This window comes from Panthera tigris, chromosome A3 (assembly GCF_018350195.1).
Source record: "Panthera tigris isolate Pti1 chromosome A3, P.tigris_Pti1_mat1.1, whole genome shotgun sequence".
NCBI classification, from domain to species: domain Eukaryota; kingdom Metazoa; phylum Chordata; class Mammalia; order Carnivora; family Felidae; genus Panthera; species Panthera tigris.
In genome coordinates, this window is record NC_056662.1 from 44,813,316 (window position 1) to 44,839,920 (window position 26,605).

Consider the following 26,605-nt stretch of genomic DNA (forward strand, 5'->3'; position numbering starts at 1 on the left):
CATTCACGATGTCATTGGTGTTGTGTGCCATATTTTATTCCTTCCTTGCTCAATGGATTTGAATTATAACAGGGCTATGAATTTCAAATGGCCATATTGAGTTTGGCCCTTTTATTACACTATAGAGAAAGTCCAGAAGACTGAATGTCTGAAACACTCACAATCATAATTAGTAGAACAATTTGTTGGCTTTTCCATATTGACAAAGCAGAGACTGGAAAGTCTGCAAAAATGCTCTAAGGGACATGAAAGTCAAATGATTTCTTATGGTGCATTAGTGAAATGCCATAATGATCCTATCATGCTCTTTAAACAAAGAGCATTTTGGTTTGAACTCACAGAACAAATCAGTTCAGTCCTATAAGATTGCTGTGCTATCACGGCATTCCAAATAGGCACTATAACCACTGCCATAAGAGTGTTGGATAAAAAATGGAGATGTGTGGTGCTGACATAGCCTTTATGTAGTAAATACCTGTATAAGTCTCCCTAGCATGTTATACTTATGAAGACTCATACTTTGTAGTAAGCACTGTCTAGTGTATAAGGTCTAGTGCACAGATAGCAAGCTCTTCTTCCTGTTTCCATCTTGCCTCTACTTATCCCACTCAGTCTTCAGAGCACTTTCCACTAGTTAAATTATGCCTTTTGCCATGAAAGCAGAGGTGTCTGTCTTGTTCAAAGCTGCATCCCAGTGCCTAGAAAAGTCACACACATGTACACATGCCTGTCACTGACAGCTGGTCCTCAGCCTGATACAGATTTGAGAAGCGATTAGGTTCAATCACTAGATCATCTAGTTGTCCCATCGTATCCCATTAATGACCAAAAACTTTCTCATGCTCTGCCCAGAATCCTTGATGTGGTCACATTTTTTCTTTGTTTCCACAAATGAGCCAAGCAGATTTTTAAAGTAAGCTTATTTATTAAACTTCAAACCAGTCTGAAGCGTATCAGTAAAATTCCCTTAACAATAATTTTGCCAATGCATCTTATTTAACAAAAGCCTTTGGGGGAAGAAAAGAGGGAATGGGGAAGAAGAAAAAACATGGAAGGGATTTTCAGTGAGATGCACAATATGCTCTAGTGATGATCATTTTTCCTACCAAAGTGTGGTGCCGTAGCCATGTGAACGCCCTAGATTTGAACCTCAGGAGATAGAAAGGTAACAATTCTGGAAGATCCTGATCCTCCCCCCAACCCCCCATTTCTTTTTACTATTCATTTGGCCAGTGGCCAGTGTGGTGACCTTCAGGATGTGATACTAAATTCTTACTTTTTATTCATGATGTTACCTGCATGTGCCCAGTTGGTATGAAAGTCCTTTTGCATCCATAATAAAAAAAAAAATATCTTTGACATTTCATCAAACATTCACATATTTATCTCAATCATATAGAATTTGGAATGTGTTATACAGTATTTCACATAGGATATAGAAACACATTTGGAGACAGATTTCCTCACAGTCTGCACTTGCAGGTGATTTACACACATACCTTTCTTTAAACACGTGTAAGAAGCTGTACCAGATAAATTAGGAAAGAGTTTCCAAATTCTGCTATAAATTCCCAGTTGACTATAATAAAAGTGAATGTTAGGCTTGCTTTATCAAGATGATTTTCTCCACGCCCTCCTGTGAGGACATGTATTAAGAGCTCCTCCAGGCATAAAATCAGAATTCTGGCTAGGAACTCCTGGGCTCTATTTTTCAGTGTATACAATCAGGGTGTGAAGTTCAATGGTGAAGGATTTTAGAAATCCCTTTTAGAAGCTCTTAGAAATGCCTGGGGGCTGTTTTTCGAACAGCAATAAGTCATATGTAAACCATCTTATTTATTAAACTACACCTAATTTTAGTTCAGTTTTATTTGTTTTGCTTTCCATTTTAAATTCAATAAACATACTAAAATTTTGGATTCACAGTTTAACTCTTGAGGTTTAAATGGTTGAAATACCCTGAGTTAGTTTCACCAGAACCCCTGAGGGGGTTCATAAATGTGAAAGAAATAAAAATCACCGTGTTCAGTTTTCTCTGCCAAGTTTTAAAAGTGGGGTAAAATGTATATTTTGACGCATTCTCCTAAAACATGGTTTATCATAGTCTATTTCAGTAAGCATAAATCCAGCTCATAATTTAGAATTAATATAAGTCAAAATAATAGGATCCAATTTCTGCACCCGTACCCCACTTTCTGATTTCATCTTTTTGTTTTAAAACGCTTGTTTTATCAGCAAAGGTCCAGTTGAAGTGGCTGTGACTTTCACAGACAGGAAGATTTCCACATCTGCACTCAGCCTCCTCTCAGATGACATTTTTATCTATGTGCCTTCTTAAAGCAGCTTGTGCCAAACACGCAAAGGTTAACAGGACGCAGATAACACAGCTTAATGGGGTCAAATCAAGCTGATTCATGATCACTATGGAGAAGAATATCCTCCTGGGGAAAATACTTGTACTGAAAAATCCCATAAACCAAACCACTTGTTTATCTGTCATTCCCACAGAGATAGTAATGTAATTACTCTCGTAATTATCTTCATTAGTGTCAGGCATTATCTACAATTCATTCCTCTGCTCGAAGAGTATGTTTGTTTATTTGCCGACTTTTCCCCCTCCCCGGTTTGGCCGAGTTCAGACTTTTGTGTTTGTAAAGCCGCATGCACGCAGGCGTCTGTGCTGCGCGGCTCTGACATTCTCTCCCCTAAAACAGAGATCGCTGTCTTTCAGTTCCAGAGCTCCTATGCCCACTCCCTGACATCCGCCCTTCATTACTTGGTTCCCGTGCGGCCGCGACGACAGATTGTCTATCCTCTGGAAAAGCTTGGCATCAACGCTCCATCAAAGGCGGTCTCCAAGGACGCGGTGGGTAGCCGGGCGGCAGCAGGCATGGAGGCTCTGAGCCAGCTCTCGCGGGCGTGGCAGATGGGGTGGCCGCGCTGTCTTCTCGGGAGCAGGCTGCTTCTTAATTACAGGGATCCTGGCGCTCATGCCCTTACAGGGGCGCCCTGCGGAGGCTCCCCTGCAGCCCTTTCCCTCAGGTGGTTATTGCACAGAAACCTGACACAGGGGTGGCCTGATCCCTGGATGACAGACCCCACAGGGACACCTTGTGTGCTGTGTCTCAGCACAGGCGGCCTAGGGTCAAACTCCCAGCATATTTCTGTTTCCTTTCTCCTTCCTCAAAAGCAGATTTCCCCTTTCCATTGATGTTTTGTTTAGGCAAAAGTGGGCATTCACAAGTCAGACAAAGCGGACAGAGAAAGTAGAGCTGGCTGAGTTTGAGATGTTTGGGTCCTAAGCTGGGTTTGTTAAACTCCTCTGTGGGGAGTCAGGATGATTAACAGGACCATATTAGCTGCCCTGGGGGTGGCACAGGCTTAACCTTAAAATGAACAACCCTGGGATGCTTTTTCTACCAAAACAGGAGAAGAAACAAAAATAGAACCTAGATTTCACTTTAAAAATGGAAATGTACATGTGTGTGTACACACGGCCATGTTCTAACTGGAAAAGCATGATTTTGTCAAGTTTACTTCCATATGTAGGCTCGTAGTATTTAATAAGTTGAAAAAAAATTCCCTTAGTGTGCTGATGTTTGTACATTGTGAGAGAGGAAAGTGGAAGGTTTAAATTCTCCAAAATGTTAGCCAAGGAGTTGCTAGATATGGTGCTCAAATAAACAGCTTGGGCAACCCTGGTGCTGCAGGAAGCACATCATTCTGCTGCCCCTGGCTCCCACTTTGCTGGGTGGGGCGGGGGCGGGGTTCCACCAAGACCCAGCTTCGTGGCACCTGCTGGCTGTACCCAAGGTTGCTTTAGTTCTACATTCATTTCTATATTTGTAAAATAAACAAGAAATTCTAAATTTATATTTGAGTAGAGACTGAAAATCAGTAGCAATTCTTTCCCCTCCTAACTCTCTATGATGGGAAATATCGAGCATATACAAAAGTGGAGAGGACCAGATGAAGCAGGGCTTCTCATTCTGTGGTGCTGACAGACCTTATCTCCTTTTTTTTTTTTTTAATCCATCATAGGCTGATAGTTTTATAAAAGGTGAATTTCTTAAAAATGAATTTAAAACAAAGATAAGATTCAAGTCCAATTATTTTATTATTAGATTTAACAGACACAGAATTACTCTGTCCAATTGTTGTAAAACTGTTGAATGCCTCTCTCAGTCTCTGCACTTACTACATGGGCACCTATCTCAGACCACACGTTGAGTAGCACTGAACTCCCAGATAGTTGGTACTGAACTTCAGAAATTTCCAATTCTTGGCCAATTTTGGATCTCTACCCCCCGCCCCCATCACTTCCCCTTCCTCCTTATCATTTTGAAGCAATTCCCAATATATATATTTCATCCAGGGCCAGCGTGAGTTTTTAGGTAGCAGGGCCCAACGCATTGCAGGGCACCGTCTGTCCACTCTAAAGATAAGAGTGCCCGAGCCGATCTGGAGGATCATTGGGATGGCCACCAGATGGTCTGTTTTGTGGTACAGATCCTGGGATTGGACTCCTTTGGAATGACAGCAAAGACCTACAGATTTGGCACAAAGACAGTGCCTTAGGGTCAGAGAGGGTGGCTTCTTCTATAGCTCAGTGAAACACAGCTTCCATAGAGTTGTGCTGATCCCAGGAGAAGGAGCTGCAGGTACCAAGTATAAGGATGAAATTTCTGTGTCGGATCAGGGTAAGGATGAGAGATGCCGCCCTTTTACAGTGACTGCTGACACTCCTTCCAGTATGGAGAGACCATACGACGAGGCCAGGAGAAGCCCTCATAGGGCTCTGGCACCTTGAGCCAGCCCTCTGGTGGCATGAGTTCTGTGGCTGGACCAGGAGGGGAGGAATGCGGAGCTGTCACCTGGTTATCAAGAGCAGTGTTTTTCTGAGTACCAGAAGCTTCTCTCTACCCTCACCCCCAGGAATCTCCAGAGCCTGGAACTCCAAGTAGGGAAAAGGCCAGAAAAAACATTTTGTTTCATTAAAAATAATCTTATCATGACTTCCCAGGTTAGTATGAGTTGCAATTGTTGCTTACATGTAGTGGCCTTTTCTATAGTGATCTTGGCGTGCTATGTACTCACCCCCACAACACAGAGCCGTGGCTCATTTCAAGGCACAGCAGGGGATGGATTGTTCACATCTCTGGTCCAGGAAGGCAGCCACTTACCAGGCAGGTGGAACTGATGCTTGGTACCTGCTTCGCTGGGCTGCATTGTTTATTATACCTCTGAATTTTGACTTCTGAAGAAACACCTTTACTGCTGCTTACTGTACTCCTTCTTAAGGTCTTAGTCAAGATTTAGTTCAGCAAATAAGATTTAGTAAAAGTTTTAGAAATCTTAAAAGTGTGGTGAAAAGATTTTCAAGAGCATAATCCACATGGGATGGGCCTGGACATTTGAAAATTAAAATGTGGAATTATATTATCTTAAATTATTTTTTTCTTTTCAACATTTTCATTGGATTTAATGTTTTAGGCTGATGACCTGAGACAGGGTGAGCCAAATAGAAATGTTTTAGGAGGAATTTCTATAGAGCCCTAAGAGCATTGTTTTCTTAGCAGAGCAATAGTGTTGCAGCCATTGAACTGAGTGAAACTGAGTGACTCATTACTAGATGAATGCCTTCTATTTTCCCTTTAAGTTTTAATGCCGCCTCTCCCCACCCCCAACCAGCACATGGAGGTTATATAGCTCCCTCACCATGTCCGCACATTTCTCTGGCTGGGCACTTGCCTTTCATACCTTTTACCCTACTTAAACCATCTCAGAGTGACCATCCATTCCCTCGCCTTCACCTAGGAAGCCAGTCTTCAAGGGAACAGATCGTTCCAGGCATGAGTAATGGGATAGAAAGTGTTTCATCTCTGTGGGTTGCCAATTTGAATCTGGCACAAGCCAGCAGTGATTGAAATTCATCACTGCGTGGCAGGGAAATATGCCCCCTCCCTACTTCAAGGCCCTGGTGGTTTCTGCCTGGTTTGGAGGATAGGTGACTCTGCCATAATACCTTCCCTATGGCTTTCATTAATTGACAGCCCACCCCATATTGGGTCATAAGAAAGGACCTGGGAAACATACAAATGATTTTCATCCCACATTACAAAGGTACGCCCCCCCAAATTCGTCGTAATATCTCCATAGTCAGCCAGTACAGATTATGGATAAGAGAGAAGATGTTTTTCTGATCAAGACCATGATCATGTGGGATAGGCCTGGAAGACTCATTTCTCAGCTTGAATTGGCCATCTTGGTCAGTGCATGTACATTCTGGGAATTATTGTGGTGGGAGTTTTTTATTAAATGAATCAGCATGGCCCACATACGTGAAAACTATGATTAGGGAAACACTTAAATTTGGCCGAATTAATTGAATGGCCATATTAAGGACTATGGAGCAGTTTGACCCACACTTACTTCAGGGTGGTTCCAGTTTCTTTCCTTTTCTGCTCCTACACAGGGATTCGGAGATGACTGTGACACCTTCCCATCTGGGAACTTACAGGCTAGTGTCAGTATTAGCGTGGGATTGCTTGGTCTGATTAAACAAGGATGGGAGAGGGCTGCATTGGTCCCTGGTACTGAGAGCCAGACTCAGAAGGAGTAGCCACAATGGGTTCTGCACAATCACTTGGTAGGGAATGAGTTTGTTCTGAGGCATTGTTTCCTTTCTAAGAGTGGGATTTTAAATGAGTCCTATTTGTGAAATGAAATCCCGGAAAATCTTCCTTGAGCTAAAACAGCTCCTACCCTTGCTTCAGTATCCTAGATTCTCCCTGTCATCCACTTCAGTGTCTCTAATTCTTCATCCTAGTTTATGTGATTCATAGAATTAGAGGGTGAACTCATCTGTCTGTCGGTCTGTCTCTCTCTCTCTCTCTCTCTCTCTCCCTCTCCCCCCCCCCCCGCCAAATTTTTGGGACTAAACCAAGCCATCATCTTTCAGATGACAGAATCATTTCAGGAATCATACTTTCAGGGCCATCAATGCCTGTTGTTACTTTTTTGTGGGGGTTTATTAGTGATGGTCTGTTTAAATCTTGACTAATGAATTCTTTGAGGCCTCCGTTTTCCCTTTGTCTTTCTACAAAGGAAAATGACAGTTTATTTAAACCCCCATTCTCAGAGCTAAGTGCTGGCTCACTTTTTGCTGGTATGTGATCTCTCAGGAAGATGTCACTCACTGGCATTCAGTTACCCTTGGAATTGTCCCTTTTCATCTCTGCTGTTCTTCCCCAGTCCAGCTATAATTACCATCTGATGGACTGTTACTGGATACTGTTTCACTTGTGCATCTGCTGCCCTAGGAAATTGCATTATTCTCTGAGCACCTGCTAGATTTTCCCCAGCTTGATTGTTCCCCAACCCCCCCCCCTTCAAAATTGGAAACTTTCACTGCCCATGGTTAGACTTCCCTTGGTTGTTCTTCTAGTCGGGATGTATGCATGTGTTTTAGAATCAGCCCAGTAGCATCTCCTTGGTAGAGGTTTCTAAAAATGTGTACCCACGTTTTCAACATCGTATATGCACTGATCACCTTAATGTGACCATGGCGATATTATCTTGAAATGAAAGTAACCCACTTTACAGCCCATGGGTCAAGTTTGCTTTTTCAAGCCATTTCTCAGCCATTTGTTCTACGAACAGGAGATGTATTTGCTCTTATTTAGGAACTCTTTTCTCTGACATCCTTAGAAAAATTTACATGAGTTCTTTTTTTTTTTCTCCAAATAGTACAAGTTCTGTGGTCATTTCCTTCCAATTCTCTGAACACCATCTAGTTTAGTGTTATGTGTAGTATACATGTGTACATAAGAATGACTTCTGTGACATCAGTGATTTATTCTCATAATCCCTTCCTCTTAGAAAAGGTTACAAAATAACAACAGCAACCACTTCTATTGACAGTATAGAGCTCTTACTAAAGGCTTCCCATGAATCATCTCATTTAATGCTCACACTGGCACTTGTAAATAGTCAATTCTACTACCCTCCTCAACATATCTAAAGAAAACAGGCTTGTAGGGAAGGAGGGTAAATGACTTGTCCAAAGACTAATTCATTGGCAAAGCTTCAAATCAAGGCATTTGGATGCCAAATCCCTACCCTCAATCATTACGTGTGTACTCTCTTATCTAAAAAGTAAAGTACTGCTGTCACAACTCATTGTAGGAAAACCAAACCGCAGAGAAGGAAGATGGCTTGCCAGAGTCCTTTTGGGATCTCCCAGATCTTTGGCACCAGCTACTTAATCAAAAGGTGACCCACAGATAATTGGCTTACCCCCAGAACAGTTCGGATTTTCCTCTTGGCCAAGTCCTCCACTCTTGAGTCTGATTCGGGGCCAGCCTGACCCCGGCTGGGCTTGGCTGGGAAGGAGCAGACTCATGGGGCCAAGGTGGTATGCCGAGGTCAGTTTTTAGACACCAGCTGATCAGGCTGTGTGCACTTCTCTATCCAGGTTATTGTTGCAAATCTTTTGAAATTATATTGGCAGCTGCCAGGAAAGGAGGGAAAAAAAACTAGGATCTCATGCATAGGTTACGTTACAAATCTCTCAATATTCAGTTCCATGCTGCATGTGGCTTCACATTGTTCTGAGAATGTGCTCAAGTAGGGATGCCTGGGTGGCTTAGTTGGTTAAGCATCCAACTCTTGGTTTCCACTCAGGTTGTGACCTTACATTTCATGAGATCGAGCCCCGAGCCCCATGTCATCAGGTCTGCACTGACAATGTGGAGACAACTTAGGCTCTCTCCCTCTCTCTCTTTCTCTGTCTCTCTCAAAATAAATAAACATTTTTTAAAAAAGATTTAAAAAAGAAAGTTCTCAAGTAAATGCCAAGGCTGAGTAACTGAAGGTTTGCTCAGGAGGCCAGGAGTGGAAAGGGTATACACTGGTGGCATAATCGACAAGCCTGGACATTGTTTAGAATTTGGGCTGATAGAATGCCAAAAATGCCAAAAGAAATAACACACCCTTCAGGGTGTGATAAGCTAAGCAGCTGTGAAAAGTAAAGTTACTTCTTGACACCTCAGAATCATCAAAAACCAATCCTACATCCTATACTTATTTTCTGGAATAGATATTGTAGGATAGTCAGCATCTCTCTCCCTTCCATCCTCCCTCTCTCTCTCTTCGACAGCTTTATTGAGATATGAATCGCATATAATATAATACAATCACATATAATACAATTAAATACCATTTAAGTTGTACAATTTATTGGTTTTTAGTATATTCAAACAGTTGGGTAACTATCACCGTCAAATTTCAGAACTTTTTTGTCTCCCCAGCCATTAGTAGTGACTTCTTATTCACCCCTTCCCTGAGCCCTAGACAACTGCTAATTTACTTTCTGTTTCCATGAATTTGCCTACTCTGGACATTTCGTATAAACAGAATTATACAGTGTGGCATTTTCTGACTGTCTTCTTTGACTTACCGTGTTTGTAAGGTTCACCCATTTTATTGCGTGTATCAGTACTTGATTCCTTTTTATTGCTGAATAATACTCTATTATATGCATGTACTGTATTTTATTTATCCATTCATCAGTCAGTGGACATTTGAGTTGTTTCCATCATGTTGAACATTCCTGCACAGGTTTTTATGTGGCTATTATGTTTTCATTTCTCTTGGGTGTCCATACCTAGGAGCAGGATTGTTGGTTCATTTGGTAACTCTATGTTCAACATTTTGAGGAACTTCTGAACTATTTTCCCAAGTGACTGCACCATTTTGCACTCTCTCATTCTTAGATTAGACCCAGCATTCCTGGTAACAAGTGGTAAAGTGCTGGTCAACTCAAGACCAGGGATGGGCAGTGTACCTAACCATTCTTTCAATTCAGGAGCGGAGCTTTCCCACCAGTCCTGGAGAGCTTCATGCTTGGTTGACTGAACACCCCTAATAGCAGCTTCGGTTATTTTGAAAACAGATTTTTCTAAAATATAATCTCCCCTGATCTTATCTTCCATGCCTGACCCTCTCTGGCTCATCAGCCTCCTGTAGGCCTGCATGCACATTTAGATGAGCTCCAGCAACAGGAAAAAAAAAAAAAAAAAAGCCCATCCAAACCACAGGAGTGAAATACAGGACTTCCTGGTTTTTAAGCTACCAGCATGTCCTTTGTTTGAGTCCACCTTTACTAGTGTCACTGCTTTTAAAACAGCTCCCAACAGGAAAAAAAAAATCCTGAGGCTTTCCTGAATATTGATCGGGTTCTTGCCACAACCCAATAGGAAGAAAAAAAAATGCATCCTGTTCCCCGCAGAGCCAGAGTAATGAATGCCGCTGAGGTCCAGAAAGGCCTCAGGATGTATCAGCTGCCTGCACTGCTGTGCTGAGCTGGGAAGGGCTAGGGCCAAGCAAGGCTCCTGGGTGGACCTGAGCTCCCGGGGCGGGAACTGGCCTTCACAGCTAAGTGGCTTCTTTAGAATCCGCCTTTAGGGAGGAAAGGCATGGCTGCACCAACAGGAGGCTTTGCTTTGTGTATTTTAAAGTAGCTGGGGATATAAAATGACAAAGGGCACAATTAGAGCTACAGATGCTGACTAGGAAGTTACATCTTTTCCTCTTGATTGAAAAAAGTTCCTCGTTACAACAGCAGTGCATATTTCTGATAGAGATTTTAGGAAAAATCAATAGAAAGAGAAAATCCATAAAAGCTGCAATAATCTATCTATAGATTACCTTTGTTAATATTTTGGTGTTCTTACTTTGGTATTCTTTTCTGTGGAAAAAAATACATGCAATTAAACATGATGTTTTGAAACATACTTTTTCACTTACTATGTTATGAATGTCTTTGCACATTACTAAGTATTCTAAAGTGTCCTTTCAATGGTTGCACATGTCCTGTGAGCAGCCACCCCTAGCCACCCCTAGCCACCCGTGAGTACTTTCTGTGCCGGGCTCTGTGTTACACGCTTGCATGGATTGCCTCATCGCGTTCTCCCAGAAGCTGGGCATCATTTTCTCCATTTTGCGGTGGGGGAAACTGAGGTTAGGAGAGGTATGGTTATGTAACAGACAGAGCATTAAGCCCAGCAGGACTTGTGGGAATAATGATGAAGCCACTTGATTTCTGTCTTCCGTCACTCTGTAAGTATGCTCACTGTGGCCGGCTTCTCCCCAGTACCCAGGTGGAAAGTGGGCAAATTACCCTGTGATTTTTCTGTTTACTTTTAGGTAATTAAAGTTGTGTGAGTCACTCTAAATCACAAAACATCTTCATTCCACGAAAGGTCCAGTTTCATTTCATGTAATAATCAAAACTCAATTTTCATCTGAAGTTTGGAGTTCCTCCTCCCCCTGCTGAAGCCTGTAGCTGGGGAAGGAGGGCAGGGAGGACCTTTTCTCTCTAACTTACCATGCCCCCGACTTATGTAGCACCTATTTAGCTTATTATAGTTAAGGGTGTGTGTGTGTGTGTGTGTGTGTGTGTGTGTGTGTGTGTGTGTATTTAAACCTGTTAGTTTCTTGTTATTTAACTATATTCCCAGTCCTTGTGAAACTGGGGCAGGGCAGGGAGGAGCAGCTAGGGGAGCAGGCAGGTCTGGACTTGACTGCTTCTGTCATAGGATGGCTCCTGCTCTGCTGACCAGCCTCCTCTTTTTGTGGCAGGTGCTTGGTTTCCTCAGAGATTCCTGTCACTGAGGGCATCCTGCCTGCTTTCCATAGCACAAGGTAATGCACCCTCCCAGCTCTGCGCCCTGGGTCTTCATTTCCCCCAGAGGCGGCCCTATAGGAAGAACGTACAATAAAACTCACACCTGTGGTCAACAGCCAGCCACTGTGGGCCACCTTCCTGTCCATCACCCAGCAGCAGCTGGCCTGCCTATTGCATCCTTCACATTTCTTGGGCAGAAATCACACACCAGTCCACTGAGTCCATTAATGGTGGCAACTCATGTGAGGGTCTCTGAGGGCCCCAAACCTTTAGTGGAGACTTAAAGTGAAAGAAGAGACCATCTCCATGTGTCTTCTTTGGGGTGGAGTGACATGCGACCAAGAGCATATCAACGTTTCTCAGTGAGGAAATCTCCAGAAAAATCCTCTCTTATACCTGTTCTTCTTGCCCTTTGATATCTTCATTGTGAATGAGGCATTTAAAAGTCATTTAACCAGTGCTTGCCCACCTGCTCTGACATTTTTCACAAGAGGAGCTTCTTTGGAACGTAGCATCCATTGTCTTCATGGCTCTGACGTCCTGTGTGACATAACTTACCCAAGGCCAGACAGCTGCTAGGCTGAGGCTTTGGGACTACAGCATCCTGGTGCCAGATCACAAGATTCACCACTGTTGTTTGTAGCCATTCCCTAATGTTGGTCATTGCAGTTTTTATCCAAATTGTATCATTATAAGCAATGCTGTCATATCCATCCTTATTATTTTTGAGCACATTCATCGTAATTTCAGTAAATTCCTAGAAACTGTTTTGTTTTGCTAGGTCAAAGGTAAAGCTACTATTTCTTTAATCAGAAAACATGAAGTTTTAGAATTTGAAAATGAAAGCTGTGATTCCCCAGTTTAAAAAGATGGTTTCTTTTTGCATTGTGTTTGCTTTATCTAAGCAAATAATCAGCATGCAAAAAAGCCCTCTTTTTTTATTGTCAGATGTAGATGTTTTGAGTCAGATAATCAGGTCTGCAAAATGGCAGTCTTCCATTGGCCCGTGTTTTTATTTCCTCTGACTCAGTTGAATCTCTGCTTGGAGTCTCCACTTACCTGGTGGGAGAAGAAGCAATCTCCATCAACTCCAAGTAAATTTTACAATTAAAAGTTTAAATGGAGCCCATTCAGCAACTTTCCCTTTTTGGGGGGACAGGTGGTGGGAAAGGCATTACAGTTCTCAGGAGCCCATGAAGCATCATGGCATTGTGGAGGTGGGGGCTGCAGTTTTCTGGTGCTTGGGTAGTGCCTGTCCTCACAGGCATCCACTGGGTTTCAGAACGTCAGCTTGTCCTCAACCATCCCTTATTTTGGCATCCAGGTTCCCCAAATGGCACTTGCTACTTACATTGGGGACATTTCCTCTTCACAGCCTTGAGAACTCTTTGAGCCCGACGTCATGTTGGCTGGAGCATGCTCTTTCTCACTCTCCTTCTCAATATATATCCCTTTCATCCACGCTCCTCTCTCTCTCTCTCTCTTCCCTTCACCCCCTCTGCTTCCCTTTCTCCTCACCTCCTGCACCACTTTGGGCTTTGGGAAGCTCATGACCTGCCTTATCTTCTTTCTTGCCCTGGCACCAGCCTCAGTTATCTCTACCCTTCTCAGAACAGGTGGCAGGGACTTCTCTGTGAGGCACAGATCTCTCTGCTCCCATATTCTCCAGAACCTCTGTGAGGATCCTGTCCTTTTCTTCCACTTTTATGGCCTTAACCAGAGGGAAGGAGAGGCCTGTGCTATACTTGTCTCTCTTTCCCTCCAACTCTCTTCCTCTTTCCAATTTTGGGACAATAGACTTTGCTATCACCGTGTGTTCTTCTGAAATCTGTCATTTGAGGCAAATGCTTTTAATACTCAAAAGTCAGGCTTTTTTCAGACTTAAAAACCTCCTCTCAATCTGCCATCAGCTTTGAAATGAAAAAAAAGAGAACTGACCCACATACTCTCCTGCGGCATGTCTGCCCAATGGCTGGTGTCCCTGGATGCTGCCTGAAGAGTCAGGAGGGGTCTTGAGTCAACAAGGATTTGTCAGGAATTAAATACAACTGCTAATGTAAAATAGTAGCCCTCCCCCATGATGATAACAGTAATATGCACACAGAGTACAGACCAAGAAGGCTACTCGTGGGGCTGGCCCACTCCTTCTGGACCATGGAGGAACTATAAAAACATAGGCTCCATTCATTTTTAAGTGATTTTATGTCAATGGATACACCTATTACAAAGTATTATAACCCTAACTTTTACGTCTTTTCATGAAAGCTTTTAGATGTTGTATCTTGTTAATGAATTCTAGCTTAAAAAGGAAAAAAAAAAAGAAAGAGAGAAACAAACCAAGAAACAGACTCATAACTATAGAGAACAAACTGATGGTTACCAGAGGGGAGGTGGGTGTGGGGATGGGTGAATAGGTGATGGAAATAAATAAATAGATAAAATGATTTAAAAAATAAATAAATTCTAGTTTTATAAGGTAGGATATGCTCTCTTAGAAGATGTGAAAGACTAGGGAAACAGGGAAACCAACCAGGAACCTAGAGAGATTTTACACTCACATTGAGCTCAGGTGGATGAAACATTTTCCACAACTTAGTAATTTTTATAAAGCCATCTGAGTTTAGTTGTCCTTATTTACATGCTCACCAACTCTGAAGGGAAAATGGCATTTGTGTACATCAGAGGCAAAGGATCAAGTGGGCCTTGGAAAGCAAGGTGATGGTTGCCTTCCTGCCCGTGCTGGGGTGCCCTGTGCTGCCTCGGATAAGGGAGCCTGGTATGCCTGCTCCCAGCACAGGAGGAGCTCCACTGGAGGAGCAGCTGGAAGTGCTCTGCCCTCAGTCCTCACACTGCTGTTCCTGGGGTTGAACCTCTTTAAGGGAAAATAAAAACCTTTATCCTGTATGTTGCCTCAAGACCATTAAGCTGAGTCAAGATTACTGATGTCATGATCTCCATGGTAACCAACTTAATAAGCAAGAAGAAAACAAAAAGGATGGCTTAAAAACGGGGGGGGGAGGGGGGAGATAGAATAAATAGGTATGGAAATAACGTGGGAGCCATAAAGGTTTTTTATTGTTACTTGTTTGAGATGTCAAACATGACTCAACTACAGTTCAGGCAGGCCTGAGCCATTCAGGCAGTTGAAACCCTGGTAATAAACATAAATTACATACTCTACCATAGTTCCTACTTCTCCCACTCTTCAATCATGTCCCAGTTTTTGTTTGTTCTGTTTTTTTTAATATAATTCAGTGCATTGAAATTATCACCATGGTAGTTGTTAGGTTTTTATGGTAGTTTATGTGTTTAACTGAAAGGAGCCGTGCTGCCAGAGAGCCAGTGTCAGGCAGCACTCTCCGGTCACCACGGTGAAGCTTTGCTGGCCAACACCATTGCCATTTTCACCACTGCTCATTGACCCTCAGTATGGTGCTCCAACGAAACCAGAGATAATTGTTGATTTAAAAAATTGAACTGGGATTTTTCTATCACAATTTTTAATTTGTGAGCAGGTCACAAAGATGTCTGATAATGTCCCGTGGAATTATACACAATTGGCAACCATTTTAATTAGTTTACTAGACAGCCTCCCTCCTCGCACACTGGGTCTGGGGTCACTCTGTGTTGGTAGGACCCCGGCTAGTGGCCCCCTGGGCCATATGACTCCCAACAACTCACCAATTGAGAGATAGACACACAGATGGATACACACCTGGGTGATCTGATTGACCCTAAAGGCAGGAGCAAATGCCAGACTCTGAAGGCATTTGAGTAGCTAAATTCAACTCATGCCCAGTACCCTGTCCATGACCATGGTTTATCATTTTGTCTTGTCAGATGTTGGTGCCTGACTCTGCTCTTCATGGGGAAGTTCCCACTGTCTTCCCTCTCCCCTCTCCCTACGTGTTCTGCTCTGCAGGAGCTGTTTGCTCTGGAGGATGCTGCCTTGGGCCCAAGAACCCTTGGCCCCTCTCAGGACAGCCATGCTGAGATCCCGGTTCCCTTGAGCTTGAAGTGAGACAGGACACCAGTGGCTTGGCTTTTCTTTCCCAACGTGCCTGCCCTCTGGCGAACCACCCCAGTGGAGAGCAGATGGGGGATACAGCCCCCCAAGCCCAAATTCCAAAAGAATCTCCTTTGCAGAATAAAACATAACAAAACATTATGTAATTCAATAAAACTATTCAATTTGTCTCATATTTTTTTACAAATACAAAAACATGCTAAAAGTAAGAAAAGCCAAGCCAAGTCAGGAGAAGTACTAATGAGAGTTAACATTCGTAAATGTTATATTCCATATTCTTTATAAGAATGAGCTCACTTAATCCCCACAGCCACCTTTGGTCTAGGAGCTCTTTTTTTTGATAAACCACATAGTTAGATTTCCAGTTCATCTTCTCAAATGCTTTTTATGAACCATCCTCTGTCTCTCTCACTTTATCTCTCTTTGTCTCTCCCTATCCCTCCCCACCCCCATCACATACACACAAATACACACATGCACGCACATACAAAGAGTACACATAATCACCATCCGAACATTGTCCTGGAGAAGTGCTTGAATTCCAGGCATGTGTACTACACATAATCAACTCCCCGAGCAGTAGATGACCACTGCCTGCTTGCCTGCTTTTGGAGTCCTGTTCCTCACCCCTGCCTCCCCTATCTAGGTTCTTCCCAAGAGCCAAGTGGGTTTGTCCTTCCCTAAACCTGCCTCTCTACCCTGGCACATCACTTGTCCAGGTGCTGTGTTCTTTGTTTAGACTCTGATACACACCGTGGTTTGGACCTACATTCATACAGTCACCCCCTGCCTGTGTGGGCAGACTCTTCTGCCTAAACATGGGCCTGGGGCCTGTTCTGCATCTCTGGTTAGGAAGCTCAGAGCTGGAGACTTCATTTATAGCCTTTGAATGTCGTATCAGGATTTATTATGTGCTGACCACATGGCAGGCCCTGCTCTTAGCACCAAGTCTGCAGCAGTAAAGTAGGCAATTCCTGCCATCCTGGTGCCTGTGTCCTAGTGAGAGAAGTGCACGATGGACAGAGACACAATGCCAGGTGGTGGCAAGAAGAAAGCCCGAGAGATGATGGAGGATAAGGGGTGGGGGGTGGAAAAGGCCTCTCTGGTAAGGGTCACTTAAGCAGAGACCTGACACGATGGGACAGTGGGGGCCAGGAGGAAGGAGCTGATTTCCCTTCTTCATACCTGTCAGAAACCCAGGCTGTCCCTGGGCCTGCCCCTTGCCCCCATGTGAGAACCGCCTCCACCTTGCCGCAGTCCCATGGGGACACACACCCAATGACACAGCATTGATGCTTTGCCTTTGATTTCACAGTTATTTGAAATGATTCGCATGACAGAAGCCCAACTGTTGCAGTTCGAACATTTCAAATTTTGTATGTAAACCTTCCTTTTCTTTGTAACCTTCCGTAGCTTTTTGCTCAAAGAAGACCAGAGCTATGTGGTGTTGTGACTCCCTTGAAACATGATTTCTATTTTTAATAAAGGGGGAAAATACCCAACTCAGAAAAGAGCTTAGAATTTCAGGTATCCAAATGGTTGGAAAAGGTTAAATATTTTACCTAGATGGCAGTTGGCCTCTTAGGAATTCCTGGGGAAGGCATTGTGTCTGTTTAAGAAAAAAACGACAAAGTAACTGCTATTTTGAAGGCTCTACTTAACAGATGTGTAAAGTATAGAAATCTATGTATTATTAAATAATTCTTTATAATATGCTCAAGAATAAGCAATTTGTAAGCCTGTTTATGTTCTCGCCATCTGGGCGCATTCTGTCACCCATCTGTTTCATGTAATTATGTAATTATCAATATAAGGAAAGAATAGGTGATATAATTAACAAGAAAAACCGATCCACACTGAAGAGTAAAAATGACATGCATCTGTTGAATTGCTTTTTGTTTCTCTTCCTTCATTGTTAACTGTTTTTTTCATTTCACAGTTGTATTCAGGCTGGCGACTTGGATCGCACCCTTAGGAGAGCTGTTTTTGCCATGGTGTGCTCTTGCATGCTTTCTCTCTCTCTCTCTCTCTCTCGCTCTCTCTCTCTCTCTCTCTGTCACGCACACACACACACACACACACACACACACACACACTTGAAGGAAGAATGATTAATAAAGTGTATGGGAGCTGGCATAACTTTGACAGAAATGAGCAAGGTCTTCTTGGTGTTATTCATTGATTCTCTACCTCTGGGGAGAGCCCTGATTGTCATTTCCAGAACACATAATATAACAGCTAGAACTCTAGGAAATATTTAAATTAATTAGTGACAGATGGAAGGACTGGGCCAGTGTGTGGCCCTCACATAGGATATTGGAGAGAGGAGCTGCTTTAGAAAAATTCCCCTACTTGGTATTTTTAATGACACGGCTCAAGCAATACATGTCATTTTATGATAGTACCCAATGGATTGGGTTCACTTCCACACAATCCCACTAATTAACCATTCATTCGTGTAATGGATAAAACGATGATGCCTTCCTGGTCTTTACAGATAGCAATGCAGAGCAAGTGGCCACCCACTCTTCCGTCTGCCCAGGAGAACTGACCTTCTCCCTGTGACTTGGGATAAGCAGAGGGGTGCACGTGTATATCCGTGGAAGGACATTGCAGTGATTTCTCCATTTCTGTACACCCCCACTCCTGTTCTCCAGAGAACAGACGCCCCCCACAGGGGTTTGAGGAAGCCCTCATCATGACAAAACCTTGGATTTCAGTTCTAAAGTATACAAAGAGGAGGCAACCCCCTGAGCCACTTAGATGACAATGGTTACCAGAGATGAAGATCTCCACACTTCCTTCCATTGATTTAAGGATCAGGAGCAGGGCTCCCATGCAGGCTTCTTGATGTGCTTTGCAGACCATCTTGCCCTTCCTTCCAGGGCTACCCCCCTCCTCTCCTCCCCCACTGCCTGTTCAGGGTGTGTGCACTGGAGGGGGCAGGATACTCAAGAGGGAAGTCCCAGTGTTGCAGACCCATAAAACTGCACAACAGCTCCCACCAAGGAGTTAAGCTTCACTCACAAACTAGAAATCTCTAATTCAGTCAGTTTTTGATATCTAACTAAAACTGTTTTTTAAAACGATGCCACACACCAAACAGGGCTGGCTCTGTTTCCCCTTGCTAGGTGATCATTTTACGCATCGAGATGGTGTTGTTTTAACAACCTGTCCTCCTTGTCGTGGCCCACGACAGAGCCTCCTGAGCCCACTGTGTTGGTCCAGGTCTGGCTTGCTGGTTGACCTCCCACATGCGGAGGCTTGTGTAAGGGCAGCCACTGACTTCCCGCCTCCCCTGGTCTGTGATGTAGAAGAAAATAAATAACTGGCTCCCACCTAGGTTCCTCTTTGTTCCTTTGAATGGTTTTCTTTGATAAATTCTCCATAAACGTAATGCGAAAAACCATCCCCCAGTCTATTTGTATTTTGAATTATTCTGTGAATTTATCTTAAGCTATGGGCACCCAATGAACAACTACATAAGAGAAAATCACTAGGCCCCCCGTGGGGAGAGTATTTTAAAGGAGTAAGTAATAGGGACAAATGCGGCTAGATTACTTGAGGGATTTAGTGTGCTGTGACTTAATATTTACTTATTTCCTTAATTCCACGTTAAAATGATTTAATTGCAACCATACTGACTGATCCATTAAGGATTTTAAAGGGAAGAATACAATCTGATTCCTAAAGAACCTTTCTTGTGTCATTTCTAGTTTTGAAAAGGTTTTATCAATGATTTTTTTTAAGAAACATTTCAGTTTATGTTTCTTAGTCTTTTTTTTTTAACAAAAGAGCATGGGGCGGTGGTTTTCCATGAGAAAATTATTATAAAAGAGCTATTTATATATACATCATATTCAGCTAAAAAATAAAAATGAAAAAAAATCCTTCTGTTTCATACCAAACCAAATTAAAAATCATTAAAGCTTAGACTAAATGGTTTTCATTTAACCCTCAAACGTGGCATTAATTTTTCAAGTGGTAACTGTTGCTTAAGATGCTATTGTGCCTGTGTGATAAATGTTTAATGATTTGGTAGTACATGCATGGCTTAAAATCCATTATTTATTGCACCTTCGCTTGCCTGGCAAAGGTGATGATTTTATAGCCCCAGCAGTCATGCAAACACATTTATACCAAACCGATGACTGATAATAAATTTCCTTACTGTAAATGTCAGTGGGTTTCATGTGTTGCTGCCATTACATCTTGTTTGGAAGCTGAATGCTACACAGTTATGGGAGGCGCCAGATGGTGTCATTAACACGAACGCTGGGACTGTTTACCACTGACGTGCATGTGAGAAATTAGAAGTGCCGGCCTGTCTTTGCACTGAAGCATGATGTCAGTGGTGCACAGGTGTAAAGACAGGGCAGTATGCTTGCCTATTCCCTTCCGTCCCACCAACAGGGATTTTAGGGGGTTTCTTTTTGAAAATAGTTTTGTGTTTGAACATAGAACAGAATGAACCAAAGGGGAATACTTTCCCAAAGACTCCTGCTTGATTTTGTGTGTGGGGTCCCAAACACCCTGAAAGTCACACCTGCCATCCCATAGGTGGTTCCCAGCTATCAGTGGCAAGCCAGCTCCCCTTCCAGGCATGGCAAGGCCTTTTGTACTAATTAATTACAGCAGGATTGTTATTGCTGTGTGTGTGTGTGTGTGTGTGTGTGTGTGTGTGTGTGTGTGTGTGTGAGATAACTTCAGATATATAAATGCTTATTTTGGAGAATTTTCTGTTGAGAGCATGGAATTAGCCTTTCCAAAAAGTGTTGTCAAAATCATTAGGAATTGATTCAAAGAATGAGGAAAGTGGGAATGTTCTGTACTGATTTCTTCCATGCAGTAGGCACTTCTTTTCTTTTTTTTCTTTTCAAATTTTTATTTAAATTCCAGTTAGTTAACATACAGCACAATGCTGGTTTCAGGAGTAGAATTCACTGGTTCACCACTTACCTACACCCAGCTCTTCTTTTTGCAAGAATTCGCAGTGGGACCAAGACCTTTACTTTCCCTGCTCTGATATGAAGTATCTGAATGACTGAGATTAGCCTCCCTGTGTTTTATTAAAATATCTCTCTACTTTAATTGGGCAGTGGCCACTCCCATTTATAGTATTTCAGCTTCTTCCTGCTGAGGTTTCTGCCTAGCCCTCTTCTTTTCAATTTAAAAAGAGTCTGGATTTATTGTCTTCCTTCCTGCAAGTCCTTCCCTTGAATCATTGATTCTGACCAAATTCCTTTGAACTTTGTCTTTAGCCTTAGCATTCTCCACAGGAATGTTCAGAAAGGCTTCTTCCTTCAAAACAATCATTGTGCATTGCTCTTACAAAAAAGTCCAATGAACATTTTGGTGTGCAGAATTTTAAAGTCATGTGAAAAAGAATACAAACCATTGTTTGCTTTGAGATGAAAGAGATATGCTTAATTTCTTCAGACTCACCCAGAGATACAATTGGATGTCAACAGGAATAATGAGCCTAATTGAAAGACTGAAAACATGCTTGAAGGCACACCTTCCAAACGAAAATTAGAGTCAGGACATGCAGGCCGTGTTGAAAAGAACCAGGGGTGAAAATAAAGAAATGTTGGGGAGACGGCAAGATTGAAAAGCTGTATCTGTGGAACAGCACTCACTTGGACAGAGATGCTCAGGAAAATGACTTCTCCTCCACAGGTGTCATTTTCCTAACAAATGAACCCGAGGCCTAAACCAGCAGTGCAAATATCCAGGTACTCAACCTGAGCAAACAGCTTATCCCCTGGGAGAACAAATAGAAAGTTCTCATCTTATTCTGTGTCCAAAGGTGGGAGATGGCAGCATGAACACAGTTGGTCATTGGCTTTCTCTCCTAGCTTCCTCTCCAGACCCCTGCTCCACTCCTTGCATCCCCTTCTGTGTCTGCTTCCTGTATTGTCCAGGCAGGACCATCCTGCCTTCTCGGGACATCACCTGAAAATGCATTAGTAAAGACTGATCTGTATTTCAGTGGGATGTGTCACCCTTGCAGACCCTTGTCCTGGCTTTTCACCTCTCATCCAGAAAGTTGTTCTCTCCCTTGTCCATCTGGACATATTGATCCTTTCAAATCCAGCTCAGCCAGCACTTTATGTAAGAAGATTTCCTTGCCATCCTAGACCACCCAAACATCAGCTGATCCGACAGCCTCCCAGCTGGGTCCAGAAGAACTGCCTAGCTCAGCACAGCCCATACTGCTGGCCCACAGTAACCTGAGCTAAAGAATGTTTTGTTCTTTCGATTCACTCAGTTTTGGGTTGGTTTGTTACACAGCAATAGCTTCCTGACACATTACCCTTATCACTGCATTTTATATACTGTATTTTATTTGTTTACAGGTCTGTCATCTGACTTAATGAGAATTAAAGATGGGAACCATGCCTCATTCTTACCTCAACACACTGGTCAGTGTTTGGCACATGGTAGATGCTCAATGTGTATTTGTTGAGTTGACATTGTTGCATTAAGCTCTACATTAAAGTTTTGATGGCAGAATTTCAGGCAGCAGGATACTGAATGGGCTTATCTTAATGCCCTCAGAATCATTCCACGTATCCACCTGCCTTCTCCACCAAGTTAGACTGGCTTTGGAATTTTATACGAATACTTTTTCTAATTATTTCTCTGACTAGGGACAGGACTCTGTGACATTGTAACTCTCTGCTATGTATATGTAAGTTCCTTCTGTAGGTATGAGGGAAGATTCCAGTCTACTTCCATGATATTAAGTGCAAAATATTTTCAAGCCAGTGGCTAAGTATCAACTGTTCAGGCATCCCTGATAAGCTACATGTCCCATCCTTTATGATGTGGAATGGAAAGAGGATGACTGGAGGTCCTCTTTCTTTAAGCAAGTAGTATTCAGATGGATGATACCCCATACATTCTCCATAACCCTCACTCTTACTTTTTTAGAAAAGGAAAACAACAAACAATACAACTTTTTTTTTAATTTAACAAAAATCTCAAGAAAATTTATCACAGATTATTTTTCTGATTCCTTGCCTAATTATTAAGACATTCAGAGTTAAATTCTTTATTGTAAACACATTCAGATATTCAATTTTCATTTAATACCTGGAGGACCATTCTTGTCTTCAGATACATAAAAGAGAATGTCATCACTCCAGAAGGGCATTATTTAACAGGAGGAGTGCCTTCCTTCACTTTTGAATTTGAGTGTTTGTAAAACCTTTGAGGCCATACCTTCATTTTATTTTATCACAAGTGGGTCTTTCATGGAGATATAGAAATTGAGAATAATTAAGCAGCAATGAAGTTTCTCAAGAGAGACCTATGCACTGTAGTAGTAATTTGTGCTTTGAAAACAATACAGGATCAGGTTATTGATCCTGCAAACCATTTCCTTGCCAGGGATTTGCTTCATTCCTGCCTTTCCCTGTGTGTTCACACTGGAGAAGTCATTTCTTCCCTTTGTAGGGGACACTGTATGAAAGATGATACCTGGAGTGTCAAGTAGCTGAAACATGCCAGACAAGATTCAACTAAGGTGATGCAGAGGCTCTGGGGACATTTCTAAACACGTGACATGAGGGGCGCCTGGGTGGCTCAGTCGGTTGAGCGTCCAACTTCGGTTCAGGTCGTGATCTCACAGTTCGTGGGTTCGAGCCCTGCGTCGGGCTCTGTGCTGACAGCTCAGAGCCTGGGGCCTGCTTCAGAATCTATGGCTCCCTGTCTCACTCTTTGTCCCTCCCCTGCTCATACTCTGTCTGTCTCTCTCTCTCTCTCTCTCAAAAATAAACATTAAAAAAAATTAAAAAAAAATAAACATGTGACATGACCCAAGGTAGGAAGGAAGGGATATGGAGCCATTTGAGGTTATCGTGGTACACGTGCCAGTGTGCCTGACATTGGGGATCAGTGAATCTTGTGTCTCTGAAAAACCATCAGTGGATCTCCCTTGCCAATGCTCATGTATGCATCAAAGCAATAATACTTCTTTTTACAGTTTATTTATTCATTTTGAGAGTGAGAGAGACACAGGGTGGGAGGAAAGAGAATTCTAAGCAGGCTCTGCACTGCCAGCAAAGAGCCTGATGCAGGACTCAAACTCACAAACTGTGAGATCATGACCGGAGCTGAAATCTAGAGTCCGCTCAACCAACTGAGCCACCCAGGTGCCCCAACGCAATCAAACTTTTAATGATTTTATGAGCTGCTTGTCAGGGGCAGTTACTTAATTAAAAACAAGTAAATCAATTTATCAAATCTAAGACATTATCATTTATAAATTGTACCTTATTTTATGTACCATGAAGGAAAAAAAATGGCAAATTAAGCTATGACACAATGTTTTAATGGGAGCCTTGAATAGAATATGAATCAGTCATATAAATCTCATTGCTTTGAAATTTCTTTCATCTATTCAGAGAAGAGAGGCAATTTACATTCCCTTCAATTGCACTGTTTGCTATGTGATGGGAATAAAACTTTTGCCGGTGTCTCAGTAACAAATGTAACACAGGTATCTACTTGTGGGTATCTGTCATCCTTTATTTGCTCCTATAAAGCACTTGATTTTTGCATTGCAAAAAAATATGGAATGACAGCCATTCCTCCAATGACTAATATTTGATTCACTAATATCAAATTTGCACCCTGCCGTTCAGTTTTCAGGCCTTTATGGGAACACAGTAAGTGTTCATTTTAATGCCAAATCATGCTGCAGTCTTTTTGAAGACATTGTCAGTAGCAGTTACACACATAACACACAGGATTCTCTGGAAGTTATGCCAGTGAATAGCCATGAACAAGTCACCCACACCCAGGAAAGGAATTGTGACACTGCCGCTGCCTGCTGACTGCAGTGATTAAGATGATATTGACTGTGAGGTTGATTTCAGGGATGCCAAGATGTGAAAAAAGTGTGCCTCCTAGAATCGATGAAATCCAGTAAAGGTCACTCAACTCAACTCCCAAAACACTTTTCTTCTAATGTAAATGTGTAAGAATGGCCAGAAGCGAGTGCCATAGGGTGGCAATGATTTTCACTTTTTATAATGTTTGCAAAATAATGAGAATATCCAGATGAGGAATAAGGGTGTACAAAGGATTGGTACAGATGGAGTTGATAAGAGCAATATAAGAAAAATGCAAGTTGAAGAAGTTTATGCAATGTATTATAGCAGTTTAAGGAACTATGGCAAAGGCCACTAGGTTGCCCCCAATAGCCATTGCTCCCTTTAGACTTAATAATGGAACCTCGATTTTATCCAAGGCAGCATTGCACCCAACTCTTTCCCAGCCTCCCTTGCATCAGGCATAACCATATGATTCAGTTTTGGCCACTGAGATGGAGGCAGATGTAGTTGGAATGGGAATTCTGGGAAGGACGCTTAAAGGGAGTGGCTCAGCTAGGAGGGAGGCTCCTTTTTTGTTCCCCCTTCTCTTCTTTCTGCTACCTGGAGTGGGGATGTGATGTCTGATCTCCAGCAGCCATCCTGGGCCATCTGTGAGGATGGAAACCTTGCACTAAGATGGGGAGTTAGGCAGGTAAAAGTCTGGGTCTTTGATAAGTTTATGGTACTCAGTAACCCTGGACTTCATATTTCCAGATTCCCTTTGCGTAAAAGAGAAATTGTCTTCCATCCTGTTAAAGCTATTTTCTGTTTAAGCTAGGTTTTCTGTTGTAGGCAGTCAAGCCCAACCCTAATTTATACAGGAATCCTCTTTCTTTCAGGTAGGATTCAATCTATGTGGGAGAATGCCACAAGAATCTATTATGCTCCCACTGTCTGCCCTGGATAATGTGAAGAATGTAAAGAAATTAAAGATATATAATTATTTAAACAACAATTCTTCATGGGTAGTATCAACTAATAACTTTGCAGAGGGCTTCATTCGCCTCCCACATATTTCATGAGTGCCTAGAGTGTACCTGGAGTAGATCATTCACTAACCACAGCCCACTCTGCCCATGTAGCATGATTTGGGATATGCTCTTTATCATGCTAAGAATGCAAGCCAGGGGAGCCTGGGTGGCTCAGTGGGTTAGGCGTCCAACTCTTGGTTTCAGCTGAGGTCATGGTCTCACAGTTTGTGGGATTGAGCCCCATGTCGGGCTCTGTGCTGACAGTGCAGAGCCTGCTTGGGATTCTCACTCTCCTTCTCTCTCCTCCTCCCCCCCACCTTCTCTCTCTCCCAAAATAAATACATAAACATTAAAAAAAAAAAAAAAAAAAAGAATGCAACCCAGAGGGGTGCCTTGGTGGCTTAGTCAGTTAAGGGTCTGACTTTTGATCTCAGCTCAGACCTTGGTCTCACCGTTGTGAGTTCAAGCCCCATGTTGGGCTCCATGCTGTTCATGGAGCCTACTTAAAAAAAAAAAAAAAAAAAGAATGCAAGTGAGAACGTGTCCTTGGGTTATCATTGCTCTCAGCAGATACCATAGGCAGTTCACATTTTTCTGAAGTGCTTGGGCTACAAAAAGTGTTGGGAAAGTTAAGAGAATCCTTCATAAAGCAAGGCTCAAAATCATAGCATCTTCTTCACAGTTTTTTCTTGCTCTGTCAGGATATTGGCATTGGTGTTCATATCAGATTCTTGAACACTTCCAATGATTTTAGCTGAAAGGCTTTCCAAAATTGTAGTTTGTATCTGTGGAAGTGATTTCTCACTTATTAGTTCTCTTTTACATATCTGTTCCTCTCTACCCTTTCTTTATTTGGTAAATAATGGCAATACTTTGCCCCAAAGAGGGTAACTTGTGAACTTTGAAATTTGAAACTGACACTGATATCAATCTGTCATTTATTTTGATCATATTGGGAAACAAAGAGCCTCAAAAAGAGAAAAAAAGGGAATACAGAAGTATAAGAAAAAAAATTACATTTATGAAGGAAAAGGAG

General features: G+C 42.5%; 1 protein-coding gene across 8 annotated transcripts in view; it reads left to right on the top strand.

Moving 5' to 3' along the window:
* Positions 1-26,605, top strand: part of CFAP61 (cilia and flagella associated protein 61) — a 280,127-nt gene that overhangs the window by 131,202 nt on the left and 122,320 nt on the right. For 2 of the 8 annotated variants that reach the window (XM_007096562.3, XM_042980979.1), the window contains one exon: positions 2,732-2,866. In XM_007096562.3, coding sequence (XP_007096624.1) covers positions 2,732-2,866 — 135 coding nt within the window. Of the gene's footprint in view, positions 1-2,731; positions 2,867-11,643; positions 11,707-15,529; positions 15,722-22,075; positions 22,142-25,437; positions 25,512-26,605 lie in introns of those variants that run through there. The other 6 variants (XR_006215618.1, XM_042980983.1, XM_042980985.1 and 3 more) reach the window with 6 other exon arrangements.